General features: G+C 35.4%; 1 protein-coding gene across 1 annotated transcript in view; it reads left to right on the top strand.

The window, feature by feature from the left end:
* The window catches only part of piezo2a (piezo-type mechanosensitive ion channel component 2a), a 131977-nt gene that overhangs the window by 49018 nt on the left and 66129 nt on the right, over positions 1 to 16830 (top strand). The window contains exons 5-7 of the mRNA XM_016440611.1: positions 4259 to 4403; positions 12568 to 12850; positions 13858 to 14071. Of these exons, the coding sequence (XP_016296097.1) occupies positions 4259 to 4403; positions 12568 to 12850; positions 13858 to 14071 (642 nt within the window). The remainder of the gene's footprint in view (positions 1 to 4258; positions 4404 to 12567; positions 12851 to 13857; positions 14072 to 16830) is intronic.

Below are 16830 nucleotides of genomic sequence, written 5' to 3'. Positions count from 1 at the left end.
GCCCTGTCCCTTGAAATCCATGACTTGCTGCAGTTTAATTTTATAGCAGTATTTGTGCACGCTATTTGCCGCATCTAATACATCAGAAAGATGTCGTGCTGGGTTTGGGTTTGTTTTGCTTGGGTTTGTTTGGACAGTTTCTCACTGGCTCAGTCTGGAAGCAGCTGATCTCTGCTCCATTTCACTGGTATTTAAGCACTGGAGTTGTGCCGCTCACCTGAGGAAGGGTGAGACACCTGGTGAAACGCCAGCCAGCGTCAGCCCACATTCCTCCTCTCATTAAAACAAAGCTCTGTCTTTACCCTAACCTCACCACCAATCCATGCATATCAACATCTCGGTTTGTTCTTGAATCTAATTCAATCGCTTAATTGCTCGTTCAGTGTCCAGCAGTGAAAGTAGAAGGTTTGCTTTGTGCACTTCAGTGGTTCCCATAATTCATTGCTTTTACCCAAATCAGTGCCATCTGTGGCCCTCCTCCTTTGTCTTCAGCTGCGTCTGCTCACGGTTTTCTCTTTATGAGCTGACCGAGATGAAAGGCCTCTCTGAGCAATACTGTAAACTGTTTAGATACAGCGGACGTCATTACAAAGTGCATCTGCGCCATGAGACAATCACACTTGGGCTGTTTTCGGCACGTTAACCATAACGTCTGCCACTTATTACGGTTTATGAAGCAAATATCACACACTTCAAAGCCATTGCATGGAGGCTAGTCAGGGAAGCTTTGCTTTGAACGTTGGGACTGAGTCTGTCCAAACATTTATTTACAGCAATCGACAACTAGGCAAAAGTAGCTTTTCCAGCTGACAATTTTAATAAATATTTAATAAATAATAATTATTATTTAATAATAATAATAATAATAATAATAATTATTATTATTATTATTATTATTATTAAATAATAATTATTAATAATAATTATTTAATAATAATAATAATAATAATAATAATTATTATTATTATTATTATTATTATTAATTGATTGATTGATGGGGATTTTCCAGCGAATCTTTCTGTAGGTTACACCGGAAGTCCAGCAGGTGGCAGCAAGTGACAGTTTTATGAGTGAGTCATTGAATCATTAATTCAAATGATTTGTTCAAAATACTGATTCATTCAGGAAACTCAAAAACAAACACCATTTCTGTGTTGCTTGGAGTGGCGACAGTAATTTATAGTACATAATTATAATAAATAGTTTTAAATAGTTGTCGTTGGCAGGATGAAATTAGTCAAAGTATCTGAAAATATTGTGTATAAAAAGTAAGTTGCTTGATTTTGCTGTTTGACTGGATATTGGGCACATAACTACATGTTGTTGTCATATGAAGAATCAGTCAGTAATATTATTTTTATAAACCCTACATACACAAAACTCACTTAAATTCACGACGGAAATCACTGACATTATAAAAACGTTTTGAGTTTGATTCAATAACTGCTTTGTTGAATGTATCAGACTGATTCAAACAGCTAATTATTTTTGAATGACTCATTAAAAGAGCGATACACGAGTCATTTGCGTGTGGATTTTGTGATTCACTTAAAAGAACCGGCTCTTAAGAGTCATTTGTTCGTGAATCGTTACACTCGCGTAGAGTGTTTGTTTTTGTGTACAGCTCGATGGTGGCGTCTTAATATTATTTTGGGTTACGGTGTTTTATCTGTTCACATTCGATACAGATTGCAAACTGTCATTCACAATGCAGGTGAAATATAATTTTTGATGTACATTGACTAAAATCTGAAGAATTAACAGTACTGCATTACAATAAAATACACCTATACGAAAATAAACTATGTTTTTTATAGTAAAAGTGTAGTAACCATGTTTTTTGCAGATTGATTGCCATTTGTATAACCACAGTTTTAAAAAAAATAGGCTAAACTATAGTTAGTGTAGCACAACCATGTTAATTTGTGGTTACCATGGTTTTGGTCATTTTAATTTTCATAAGGGTAGTTAGGATTTTCCTTTGAAATCAGTGCAGGCTAGGTCATTTTTTGTTGTAAACCACATAGAAAACTATCCAGACTGTTCTATATTTAAGGACACCCATCATCTCTTCTGCTTAAACAATATGACCCATTATCATGATTAGTGTTACCTGTTTGGGAAACTTTTTTTTATTGTGAATTAAGTCAACCTATTATAGTGAAATGATTGAATTGCATCTAACCAGAAGTACACTGTTATATAATGTTACAATGCACATACATTTGTTGTTGTTTTTCAATAATTGAGTAGCACTTATACTGTATATTTCAGCAAGTTGTGTTTTCAGAATTTGCCATATTTTCCCAATCTCTGTGCAAGATATGGTTACACTTTATTTTGATAGTTCACTTTAGACATTCTACTAATTATAAGTAACTTTGCAGCTGCATGTCAACTAACTCTCAGAGTGGACTGTTAGGTTAGGTTTAGGGTTAGTAGAATAAGTTGACATAGTCAGTATGTTGTATGTTGTGGATCCATCAAAATAAAGTGTTAGAAGATATTAAGCAGACCGTCTACTAATACTCTAATGACTGCTAGTTGACATGTAGTTGCAAAGTTACTTACTGTTAGTAGAATGTCTAAAGTGGACTGTCAAAATAAAGTGTTACCCATGATACTGTATCTGCAAACTGTGTTAATGGTTGTGTTCACAGTTGTTGAGCTTGTTTTTTGAAGCTGTCGCTGAAGCAGCTCTCTAACAGCTTATAAAAAGCACTGGATTCCAAAGTTGCGCAAACGTCTGCTTCGTAAACCCTTAAAGATCTGAAAACGAGCATCTTTACAGCTGAAAAGTGTCGTTACAGATGTGCGAGTTTGAAACGAGTGGCGTTTCAGGGCTGCTCTCTGAAGGCTTGAATGGGTCGGTTTCATGAAAAATCTCTCGACTCGGGCCGAGCACGGAAATGAGATCCAGACGGGCCAGCGCTGTGAGCGAGGATAATGGCTTTTATTGTAGAGCAGAGTGTTTCTGTGTTTTTAAGAGGCACTGCAGCTCATTGTTGCACTAAGAGCACTCATAAAAACTCATTTCATCTTAAATGTTAGTTTGGCTCATACACCGTTCTAATTTACTTTCACTGTATGTAATTTATGCATACGCTGCCAGTAAAACGTTTTAAAAAAAAAAGTATCTTCTGCTCACCAAGCCTGATCCAAAGTACAGCAAAAGCAGTAATATTGTGAAATATTTTTACTATTTAAAATTACTGTTTTCTATTTTAAAATGTAATTTATTCCTGTGATTTAAAATCATTAGTCCAGTCACATGATCCTTCAGAAATCATTATACTATTCTGATTTGCTACTAAAAAACATTTATTATTATTATTATTATGTTGAAAACAGTTGAGTAGATATTTTTTCAGCTTTCTTTGATGAATAGAAAATTCAGAAGAACAGCATTTATCTGAAATAGAAGTCTTTTGTAACATTATAAATGACTTTATCATCACTTTTGATCAATTTTAAGCATCCTTACTAAATAAAAAGAATAATTTCTATAATTTATTTCTGCGAAAAAAAAATAAAAATTATAAAATAAAAAATAAAAAATATATATATATATATACTCCAAGCTTTTGAATGGTAGAGTGTATAATGTTACAAAAGCTTTTTATTTCAGATAAATGCTGATCTTTGGATCTTTCTATTCATCAAATAATCCTGAAAAAAAATGTACTAAACTGTTTTAAATTATAATAATAATAATAAGAAGAAGAAGAAATATTTCTTGAATGGCAAATCAGAATATTAAAATGATTTCTGAAGGATCATGTGACTGGAGTAATAATGCTAAAAACTGAGCTTTGATCACAGGAATAAATTACATTTTAATATATAGTCACATAGAAAACAGTTATTTTAAACAGTAAAAATATTTCACAATATTACTGCTTTTGCTGTATTTTGGATCAAATAAATGCAGGCTTGGTGAGCAGAAGAGACTTCTTTATAAAACATTAAAAATCTTACTGTTTAAAAACTTATGACTGGTAGTGTATTTTTTTTTTTATGTTAAAATATTTTCTCCTATCCCAGTTTAATATGCAGAGACAACAGTAAGTAAACCATGACTTCCCAAAGCATGTAAACACTGAGGCTCTGTGGTGCTATCAAAACACTCCTCTGTTTTTTGAGCGGTCCGACGTGTCAGCTTCTGGCTCAAGCAGCGGTGTGAGGCAAGCAAGGCACTGCAGGATTGTCTGGGTTTAAGGAGTGATCGTGTACTGTACCTGTGTTTGTCTCGCCGCAGTGTCCGAGGTGCAGACGCCGGGAACGGCATCCGAGTGTTCATCCCAGACATCGGCATGTTCGTGCTGGGTCTGGTCTCATGGCTCCTGTGCCGCAGTCTGGAGAATGTGTCTCAGCACAACAGCGACTTTGAGCTGGACGATCAGGTGAGAAAACACAGCAACACACAGACTCCTGAAGCCAAAACTATAGTGAGCAGTCGGCATTCTTCAGTGCTTTCGTTTAGATGCCAAGACTGAGCGATATGGTCAAAAATAGGATCACAATATCATTCCATATCAGTATTTCTCACAATATTCATTTCATAGTATTAATAGAGAAGGAAATGCTTTCCCACATGTTTGTTTAGACCTCAAGAATGAATAAAGATGCAAGTTGTGTGTTGACATGTAAACTCCACAGACTTAGCTACCTTTTCATTTTGGCCCAATGAAATGTGTTTTATTTTGCCCCAAACTTATTAGTTGATTTAGTGCAAATTCATCTTTAAAAATGGTGTTGAAAAGAATTCATGAAAATAAACCATAATCTTTTAAAATGTAATCAAAAGAAAATATAACAGTTAATGTGCAATTATTTTATTTTTTTTTGTTAAATAAGGTACTTTACATCAGAACAAGTGTACTGTATGAATTAAAACATGGATGGACGAATATCTTGGTTATATAATGCTTAAAATAAAATATTGCAAATGCATTCCACATGTTTGCTATAGACCACAGGAATGAATATAAATCTTAATTGTTTTAAACTCCACAGACTAAACTATCTTTTAATTTAGGCCCAGTTGAATACTTTTTATCTTTTTCAGATTCTGTTTTCTCATTTATTGTTCCAGATTCTGTTGTATGATTTAGTGCGAATTCGTCATTAAAAATTGTGTCTTATTAAACAAATTCATGAAATGAAAAAAAAAGTATTTTAAAATATAGCAATTAGTTTATGTATTTATTTGCTTGTTTGTTTTTTAATCTATTAATTTAGGCCCAATTCAATATGTTTTATTTTATTTTAATTTTAAAGGGTCATATGACGTTGCTAAAAAGAACATTATTTTGTGTATTTGGTGTAATGCGATGGGTTTAAGGTTAAAAAAAACACATTATTTTCCACATACTGTACATTATTGTTTCTCCTCTATGCCCCGCCTTTCTGAAACGCGTCGATTTCTACAAAGCTCATCGTTCTGAAAAGCAAGGTGTGCTCTGATTGGCCAGCTATCCAGTGCATTGTGATTGGCCGAATGTCTCAAGCGTGTGACGGAAATGTTACGTCCCTCACCATATCTGGAAACACACAGCGTCTCCACGACAACAATACTACAGTAAGAATAAAAGTTACGCCTTCTTTCTTTGCGTAAACATTTGGGCGTAGTTATGCAAATCTTCCCACACAGTGACGTAGACATGTGGGGGCGTGACGGAAATGTTACGTCCCTCACCATATCTGGAAACACACAGCGTCTCCACGACAACAATACTACAGTAAGAATAAAAGTTACGCCTTCTTTCTTTGTGTGAACATTTGGACAGCGTTATGCAAATCTTCCCACATCGTGACGTAGAAATGTAAACGAGGCGTGGACGAGTCTTAACTTTTATAAAGAATATCTCTTTGGGTTTGAGACTTTAATCTTTGCGATTTTACGGATCTTTATGTATATGCACGAACTGCTTGTAACACTCCAAAGACAAAGGAACACATGAAATCCCGTCATATGACCCCTTTAAGTCTGTGTTTTCAGTTTTATTTGATCTGGAATAAGTATTGTATGATTTAGTGCAAATTGACAATTTATTCAGTGTAATCAAAAGAAAATTTAACAAATTAAAAAATTGCATTTTTGTTTTTTTTGTCAAGTAAGGTGCTGCACAGCAAAACTTGTATGCTACATAAATTAAAACATGAATGAAGAAATATTATAAAACGGAGAGTTCTGGTCCTTGATTCTGATTGGTTGAGCCGCGTTTGAAGCTGTTGTAAATTACTCTATAAACACACACCTTTGTTTACGTTTGTGTGTTGTTCGGCAACCACTTTGTTACAACCACAACTGTTTCTGAGGAGCTACATTGTTTGGTGGAAGAATACTGTTTTTATTAATATCATTACACTTTATTTGCTCTGTTTTATTTTGTGAAACCTTACTACGTATATGGAATAATCGTTTTATAAAAGCAATAAGCCCCGTGAAGCCGTGGTTTACAGTGAATTTATAACAGCTAAGGGGTTTAAACTCCGCTTCGCATCGTACCTAACAACACCCCTTAGCTGTTATAAATTCACTGTAAACCACGGCTTCTTGGGGCTTATTGCTTTATTTTAGTTGTATGATATTCCTAGAAATAATAATAATAATAGCATTAAAAAATAGTCAGTGATTTGCTTACAGAGTTTTTAGCGACATGCAGCTGATTGCCAGACTGTGTAGGATAAATATTGAACTAATTCAAAAGCTTATTATCGATATATTGTGTATTTTTTTCCCAGTAATAAATATCGATTTATCACCCAGCACTACCTGACATGTAAATTTCACCTATATAGAGTTGTATATCATCTCGCACTTCTTCCCTCACTGCAGGAGACTCTTTCACTTCCAGCTGAAGGCCGTTCTGGCTATAAATTATGAAGCGCAGCTTTGTGGAGGAAAATACTGAAAACACACAACTATCTGGATGAATACCAGTTGTGCAAGTGCAGTTTCTCCACAGGCTGTCATTGTTTCCCTTGCGCTTGATTATTAGGAAATCAGACCTGATGCTGATGCTATGATAAAGACCACAGTGTGATTAGATGAACGAATCCAATTATAATGACATTGATGAAATATTCACTTGTTTAGCAAAGAGCCTTTATTTAAATGACATTCTCGGATTAATATGACAGCCTGAAACGATACATAAATGTGTATTTAAGTCAGCGAGGACCCTTCGTGTCAATAAGGCAAGCCTACTCTCTGCACAAATAAACTAGTGGAGATTCGTGTGGCCTTTCGAGAGATCGCTTTCTCACTCACTGCATCTAAAAATATACAGAATCGTTTAAATATAATGTGTGTGACCAGTTAATTGATCTAGAAAGAATACAATATTTTTAGTGTATTGATTTCCAGTAAGTGCTTGCTTTGAATTTGATCTTCTGCCATATAAGATCCTTCAGTTCCTATGAAAACATACCTTGAGCGGATGTAATTTGGTAATTTTGTGCCTATAGACAATAGGAAAAAGATGCATAATGTAGCTAAACGCTAGCTAAACATGCTTTAGAAAAGCTGATAATGAAATATAAGTGCAAGCAGAAATGATCAGAATCCAGCGGATTTGGGAAGCTACTGTAAAAAAGTAGATGAAAAGGACTTCATAATTGAAACAATACTGTATTGGTGCTTGTCACATCATATTTCGTGTGTGAGTGATTCATTAGACAAGACATTTGTTATTTAATAGTTTTACCTAAAATGACAAATACTGTTGAGACTTTTTATCACAGGCTTCAATGGAGGAAACTAAAGAAAAATAAGAAAACTACAATACAATAAGAAAACACAATAGGAGCCTATGAACATTTAAAACAATAGGCAGTGTTGTGGAAAGTTACTTTTAAAAGTAATGCATTACAATATTGCGTTACTCCATAAAAAAGTAACTAATTACGTTACTTAGTTACTTTTTATGGAAAGTAATGCGTTACGTTACTTTTGCGTTACTTTTTAAATCTGGACAGGGCTTGCTTGTTTGTTTTTAAAATAAAAAAGTTATATTTTTCTTCTTCTTTCTTTCTTTCTTTATATAGCACTATATAAATACAACTAAGTTGCCCAAAGTTCTTTACAAGGTACACATAGAAAATAACACATCAACATGAAGTAAATAGCGTTAAAAAAAAAAAAAAATAATAATAATACAGTCCTAAAGCAACGCCCATTTTAAAATGCCATAGAGAATTAAAAATTTAAATTTGGATCTAAAAATAGCCAGATTTTTGGCAAATATAAAAGCCTTTTCACACCAAAAGTGAAATGAATAAGCCTCAGGCTGAAGGAAAAGTAAATTTACGTCCGTACAGTAGAATGCAGAAGAAGACATTTCAACACACTTCAGCAATAAAAAAACACACACAAATGTTTGTCTAGAGTAATTTTTATTTTTTTTTATATATATATATTTTTAAACATTTGAAAAAGTAACTCAGATATTCTCTTGTAAATTAAAAAGTAATGTTGAAAAAGTAACTCAGATATTCTCTTGTAAATTAAAAAGTAATGCGCTACTTTACTAGTTACTTGAAAAAAGTAATCTGATTACGTAACTCGTGTTACTTGTAACGCGTTACCCCCAACACTGACAATAGGAATAGTGTTACTCTGGATTGCTTACTAAATTAAATGCAATACAGAAGTACAAAAAGCCACACACAAAAACAAATCACCGAAAAAACAACCCATTTTTCTGTTCAGTTTCTTATGGAATTTAAACGTGCAGCTCGTTTCTTGGATTTTAAGGAAGGATCAGGTGGTATTTGGGCCGAACATCACGCCAGCGCTGGCTCATGTGTGACATTTGTATTGCTCTTTTTGCCTCAAACTGGCATCTTTGCCTCTTCATGCAACACTGGTAGAAATCGGTTTATTTTCAATGGCTCCTCTCAGCTTCCTTTGCAATCAGTCCAGTGTTTATTCAGGTAAATGTCCTGTCTGATGTGAGGTCTAACGTTTGGGCAGCCACACAGAGACCGCATAGACTCTGTCACGTAGCGAATGATGTGTCTTCTAATTAGTAGTGTTTGAGTAGAGCTGGTTGACTAGAGGTGTGCTATTTCTAGGCTACTTTTCTTCACCTGACAGTCAAACTAAGTTCCAGATACTTACTGTGTTTTCCAAAATATACGTTTTTTATCATTTGAAATGTGCTGCAACTTATCTTCCAAAGTGACTTATGTAGTGCAATTAAAGGAATAGTTCAGCCAAAAATGAAAGTTTGCTGAAAATGTATATTCTGATGAAGAAACAAACTCATCCTGATCTGGGATGGTGAGCACATTTTCAGCAGATTTCAGCGCAGGCTTTAAATGTTTGCTGATTATTATAACACACTTTACATGCTGAAAGTTCAGAAATGAAACTGAGGTCTGTCAAATGTTAGTATAATATGTAATGAATATAATGTTTTACCGCTTGGGTCTGTATAATCAAGCATACAAGCTACCGAGTTTTCCAGATGCATGCAGCATTAATCATTGGTTGAATATTTGCATTGTCACTGGACATTCAGCGCCCTCATGTTTCCTAATCACTCACTTTCTTAATGCCATTACCAATGCATTCGCATTCCAACACGTGTGTGTGTGTGTGTGTGTGTGTGTGTGTGTGTGTGAGAGTGTTCAGGAGGTTCACATCTGGAATATATTTGCTGGTGTTGTTTTTTCGGTGGCGGTGCTAAAGTTACCAACCCCCCAACCTTGCCTTTTTCTCCTCTCACTGATTCTTTTTCTTTATATTTCACTCTCTCTCTCTGATCCACATTTTCTCAAGAGTTTAATTCTTTTCTGATTTGGTGACATGCCATATAGGTGGTGCATTGTTGTTTAAACAGGCGTTATTGGTCGATGGGATGCTCGGTCGGTTGCTGGTAAAATGTTGGAATGCTTTCCCACATGCTCAGACCTTTATGGATCGTGACAGGCAGATAATTAAGACCACACTGTAAGTGCTTAAAGGTGTGCGAATGAAGTCAGGTTGTTTTAATATTATTATTCTTACTACAAAAAACAACTAGCAGTAGCTCTTCCAAGAACTGCAGGCCAGCATGTAAATACGACAGTGACAGCTAACACCAAATATAGATTTATTAACAATAAATACAAGGAGAATTACTGATAGTCTTTGACTCATGATGGACAATAGCTGATATTATGCTGATAGACGTGAACTTTAATGAAGACAAATGTGAAGTATATAAATTTGTTTCATAGTATGCAAGCCTTTTTTGTGTAATATATTTGTGACCCTTGAGCACAAAAGCAGTCTTAAGTCGCTGGGGTATATGGACAGATTATTTATTCAGCTTTCAGATGATGTATAAATCTCAATTTCGATAAATTTACCCTTATGACTGGTTTTGTGCTCCAGGGTCACATTTAATCACAGTGAGTCTCTGAAATTAACTTTAACTCACCAGCCATATGCAGTATATACAATGTACAAAAATGCTGGGTTAAAAACAACCCAACTTGGGTTATTTGGCAACCCAGCGCTGGGTAAATATTGGACAGAACACATGCTGGGTTATTCTGACCCAGCTAGTTGGGTTAAATGTTATTACCCAACATGCTGGGTTGTTTTATTTAAGTCAACTATTGTTTAAAAATTACTATTGCTGGCTTAAAATAGGCTGGAAATTAAAATCACACACAGAATTACTATAGGCAACAGCAATAATCAAAAGATGAACATTTATTAATAAGCAAGATAAGCAAGACAAATTGAATTTATTTGGGTGAATACAGCATAAATTACAATATTACAGATACACTCTAAAAATGCTGGGTTAAATACAACCCAGTGCTGGGTAAAATAGGGACAAACCCAGCAATTGGGCTGTTTTGACCCAGCGGTTGGGTTAAATGTTTAACTCAACCTTCTGGGTAGTAACCCAACCACTGGGTCAAAACAACCCAATTGCTGGGTTTGTCCCTATTTTACCCAGCACTGGGTTGTATTTAACCCAGCATTTTTTAGAGTGTAGTAACCCTGACTGCGATAAACTGAATCCTTCCTGTCGCAAATTCTCCACATAATATATCTCACTGCGATGAATGGTAAACATTTCGAAGATTAGCGAACAGGTTGTGAGTTCATAAAGTAATCAGCTGTTTGTCCACATTGCAGCGGTACACTTTCAGAGCCAATCGAAAGAGGTTTTACAGTCATGAACATGAATTTTGACCAATGAGGTTTTGAAGTGGGCGGGGCTTCCAGTACAGTGCTACAGAAACAAACAAAAAAAACAAATCAACATACTGTGTTGACATGGTTAGCGAGAAAACGAAATGTGAAATCATTTGAATATGTTGCTAGATTGATGGTGATTTTGAAACTGACACAAGGGAAACTATCACAGGTAGTGCGAATAATCTCAAGTTGGCAAAATAATGTTATATAAATCGGCCTGTCTTATCTATTTTAATTACTACTTAAATCATTTATTCTTTAGATATAATTCAAAACCTATCAAACTGATTTCCGTTATTGATTTCAGCACCATGAATCTACATTAATTACACGTTCCTTAGTTCATCAATTTGATTGGCTGAAGAATTTCTGAAATACACGCCCCTGAATTAAATGCAAATTCCATGCTCTGCAGTGAATGGGTGCCGTCAGAATGAGAGTCCAAACAGGTGATAAAAACATCACAATAATCCAAAAGTAATCCACAGCACTCCAGTCCATCAAAAGTTCCTCTTGTAGGCCTAAGTGTTCTGTAGGCTGCTGCTTTTTGCTCGTGTTATTCAGCTACAACAGAACGCTTTGTAAAATGACAGAATAAATATGTCTGATGACATCTAAATGTTTGACTTAATATTTTTTTAATTGGGTTTTTTTTCTTTTTCTTACCTCATTAGATTTAAAACTAGGAATCGATAAAATGCAAACGATACCCAACCCTATTCATAACACAAACTGATACAACAATGTCTCACAATAAAGTGGCATTTGGACATTTCTGATCAATCAAAGCATTTCATAAATGCCAAATGTTCTGTGAATTTATAGGACCAATCAACAGTTTGGGGTCAGAAAGATAGATCTCTAAAAATACAGTAAAACAGTAATATTGTGAAATATTATTAGAATGTAAAACAGCTGTTTTCTATGTGAGTCTCTGTTAAACTGTAATGTATTTCTGTGATGCGCAGCTGTATTTTCAGCATCATTACTCCAGTCTTCAGTGTCACATGATCTTCAGAAATCATTCTAATATGCTGATTTGCTGCTCAAGAAACATTTCTGATTATTATCAATGTTGAAAACAGTTGTACTACACACTATTTTTGTGGAAGCCGTGATGCATTTTATTTTTCAGGATTCACAGATGAATAGAAAGTTCAAAAGAACAGCATTTATTGGATTATGTATATTATGCAACCAGACTCAAATGCTTCAAAAAAAGTGGTGTTTCTGTAGGTAACATCTAACGGTCTACCCAGAACCGTTGGATTGAAAGTTATAAAGAAAAAAAAAATGAAACTTGCACTTCCTGTAACTCTTTTATGATTCATAGTAAACATCCGTCATCATGTTTTCAGGAAAAGGAGGATGAGGAAGAAGACAAGAAAAGTGAGAAACTGGAGCTTGAGGATGAGCTGCTGTTCGAAGACTTCGAGCTGGGAGATGAAGACCGTGAACTTCCTGAGGAAGAGGAAGTGGACGTAGAGGATGGGGAACTTGAGGAGGCCGACGTCGAAGAAAGTACCAAAATGAAGATCCTGCGGCAAATAGCAGACGTGGCGTCCAAACTCAAAGAAATCGTTGGCAATCTGATTACCACTGCAGGAAAAGTAGTCGTAACCATATTATTGGGCCTCACAGGTAGGTAGTGTTGAGACAGACATCGCTCACGACACAGGATCAATAATCAGCATTCATTTATAAACTGAAGATGAAAACAAGCTCAAGTGTGTTGATATATCCCAAAGATCAAACAAAAAGAAATAAAACATCATGCAAGGTTAAAGGAAAAGTTCAGCCAAAAGTTTACTCATCCTCAGGCCATCCGAGTTTGTTTCTTCATCAGATTTGGAGAAATGTAGCATTGCATCAGTGTCTCAGCAATGGATGCTCTGCAGTGAATGGGTGCCGTCAGAATGAGAGTCCAAACAGCTGATAAAAACATCACAATAATCCACAAGTAATCCACAGCACTCCAGTCCATCAGTGAACATCTGGAGAAGACAAAAGCTGAAACTAATCCATCAAGAAATACGAGTCTATAATCCATAATAACATTTCCTCCAGTGAAAAAGTGTTCTGGTGTGAATCAGGAGAGAAATCTGCACAGATCAAGCAGCGTTTAAACAGCTCTAAACACATATGTGGCTGGATTTTGATGTGAGAGACAACAGCAGATGCACTTTTTCACTGGAGGACTCATATTTCTTGATGGATTTGTTTCAGCTTTTGTCTTCTCCAGATGTTCACTGATGGACTGGAGTGCTGTGGATTACTTGTGGATTATTGTGATGTTTTTATCAGCTGTTTGGACTCTCATTCTGACGGCACCCATTCACTGCAGAGCATCCATTGATGAACTAGTCAAATTTCTCAACAAATCATTCCGATAAAGAAAGAAATTTTCTGCAAATGTTCATTTTTGGGTAAACTTTAAGGGCAAAAAATAGAGTCATTTCAATAGGAATCCACATAATCGAGAAATATTTACCCATGCACGCACGGACTTGCTTCATACATTGCTTCGGTATTGAAAATGAACATTGGTCATATTTTGCACACATATTTTGCTGAAATTCCATTGCACCTTTAGTATTGGCTCTGGAAATGACTTTTCTCAGCCTTCTCTCAATTTGTCCTTGTTCCAGGTATGATGTTGCCTTCTCTGACCTCCACTGTGTATTTCTTCACCTTCCTGGGCCTGTGCACCTGGTGGTCTTTCTGTCGCACGTTCGACCCGCTGCTCTTCAGCTGTCTGTGTGTCCTGATGGCCATCTTCAGTGCCGGACACCTCATCATGCTCTACCTCTACCAGTTCCAGTTCTTCCAGGAGGCCGTTCCGCCCGGAGACACTTACGCCAGGTGAGACCAGTGTTCCCTCTCTGTTCTTTTCTTGCTGAGCAAAACTTTTCTCTATTGGGCGAACATTTCAGCTACCTGAGCAAAAACATTCTTTATACCAGACCTGTACAGCGCACACACAAAAAAGTGTGTAACTTTTAACTTTAATATGTGACCCTGGAGCACAAAACCAGTCATAACCATGGCCGAGATACAACTATTTGAAAATCTGGAATCTGAGGGTGCACAAAAATCTAAATATTGAGAAAATCATCTTTAAAGTTGTCCAAATGAAGTTCTTAGCAATGCATATTACTAATCAAAAATTAAGTTTTGATATATTTACAGTAGGAAATTTACAAAATATCTTCATGAAACATGATCTTTACTTAATATCCTAATGATTTTTGGCATAAAAGAAAAATCATTCATTTTGACCCACACAATGTATTGTTGGCTATTGCTACAAATATACCCCAGCGACTTAAGACTGCTTTTGTGCTCCAGGGTCACATTTGCTATTTATATTTGACCCTTGATGCAAATAAATGATGCACAGATTACCGGAGAAAACATTTTTACAGTGCTGTGTTTCCAAGACATTGTATTAAAAAGCTATTTTTTTTCTTTTTTTTTTTTTGTAAAAATTAAACATTTTAATTTGAATGCTCTATTTAAGCTTTTGGTTTGCATCTCAAACCAAAAACGACCTACAAGCCGACACTGTCAGGCTCTATTTGGAGAGGTTTGATTTAAAGAGTCAATATTCAGTTTGCTTTCAGAGATCTGGATTTAGTCCTGTGTGTTTTCTGTGGCATCTGCCCAGCGTTTCGCTCCAGGACAGACCTCGCGACAAACTCTACACTACTGATCTTTTATTTGTATAAGTCTTCAGGTTTGTGGGATGTGAGCTGTTTATTAAGCTGTAAGTTTTCAGATCTGATGGTCTGATTTGATTTTGTGTTCATGCATTTCATAGTTATTAGCTCATATTTTCATGCTGTTACAAACTTTCCTTCTTCTCTGGAGTAATGTAATGAATATCTGGTTGAGAGAATTCAGTACAATTGCAGTGCAGTATGACTGACTTTAATACTTAATAAAACATCCAAGAGTGTCAGCAAAACAATTACACTCGCGATCATTGGTTTTCGTTAAAAACAATTTGATATTTAGCCAACTTGAAGCAGGGTTATTATAAAGTAGTTAACTAAAACTATAACTAAAACCATAGAAACTTTAATTAAAATAAACTGAAATAAAATATTTAAAAGAAACATTTTTTCTTCTTAATGTAACAGCAAAATAATAATAATAATAAACATGTAATGAAATAAATACATTCCTAAAAAATAATTAATAAAATGTAAAACAGCAACAATAACAATAAGGAAATAATGGTTGTTTTATTCTATTGACGGCCATAGTTTTTATTCACTGTGAAATACAAATGATTGTTGTTGTTGTTTTTATCATTATTACTACATATAATGAAATAAATTAACTTCTAAAAATACATTTTTAAAATTCAGCAAAGAGTGCAAAATTACAGACATAGGTTTTAACACTATAAAAAGAAACAAACTAATGTGTATTATTATTATTATAACACGTAATGAAATAAATACATTTGCTTTGGAGGCAAATTTTGCCCCAAAAGCACGACTGACAACAAAATCCAAGCAGCAGAAAACAGCTTGAAGTCTTGAAGGCTTTGAAAGCCTCTCTCCTGCGTCGGCTGTGTGTTTGGGTTTGCTCTATTACAGATTAGCAGCTGCTCAACAAAACTTCAAAACGGCAAAACCGTGACCAAGCACTGCAAATAAACAATCCTTCTGACCTCTGAATGAAGCCAGTTTTAAAATTGTTACTTGGGTCGAATCCACGTCCTGAAACCTCACACGCATTCAAAGCCTCTATAAAAGACACGATACTACACACACGTCTGAAACCAGCTCAGAAAACACAGCGAGGGCCAAACCAAACGCACACACGTGCAAAAAACCCTCCGTTACCTTCAGAAACACAATGTGTGGGAGAAGAATAAAAGAGGCGAACGTGCAGAGAAAGCAAAAAACAAGCATAGAAATGTGCTTGACTGAACCCCTTCATTCAACCACAAAGAATTAAGTGGTTTTTACAGGATTTAGCGGCTTCTTCCTCAAACAAAACCTGAGAAACACCATATTAGAAAAGCATTAGCCTCTGAGACGGAAACAAAGAGCTTGTCTCTGACAATCACATAAACAGCGTAATCAGAATCAGCTCTGTGGTTTTGATTACACACTGAGCTCTAAATATGTGGAAGTGCCAGGGAAGAGTCTATTTTGGGTAGACAAGAAAATGCTAATTTAGCAAACCCAGAGATTAAAAGCAAATGCTTCTCTGTTGGTTTGTCTGTTGGGTGCAACCATGTTTTGCTCAGATGCTGCTCGTTTATAACTGGAGATATTCAGTGCATATGTCATATGTGAGCCTGGAGCACAAAAGCAGTCTCAAGTCGCTGGGGTATATTTGTAGCAATAGCCAACAATACATTGTATGGGTCAAAATTATAGATTTTTCTTTTATGCCAAAAATCATTAGGAAATTAAGTAAAGATCATGTTTCATGTAGATATTTTGTAAATTTCCTACCGTAAATATATCAAAACTTAATCTCCCTCAGATTCCAGATTTTCAAATAGTTGTATGTGCCAAATATTGTCCTATCCTAACAAACCATACATCAACGGAAAGCTTATTTATTCAGCTTTCAGATGATGTATAAATCTCAATTTC

This window comes from Sinocyclocheilus anshuiensis, unplaced genomic scaffold, assembly GCF_001515605.1.
Source record: "Sinocyclocheilus anshuiensis isolate Anshui unplaced genomic scaffold, SAMN03320099.WGS_v1.1 scaffold79, whole genome shotgun sequence".
Lineage (NCBI taxonomy): Eukaryota > Metazoa > Chordata > Actinopteri > Cypriniformes > Cyprinidae > Sinocyclocheilus > Sinocyclocheilus anshuiensis.
The sequence above is the reverse complement of the archived record's forward strand: the minus strand, read 5'-3'. Positions and strand labels throughout refer to the sequence as shown.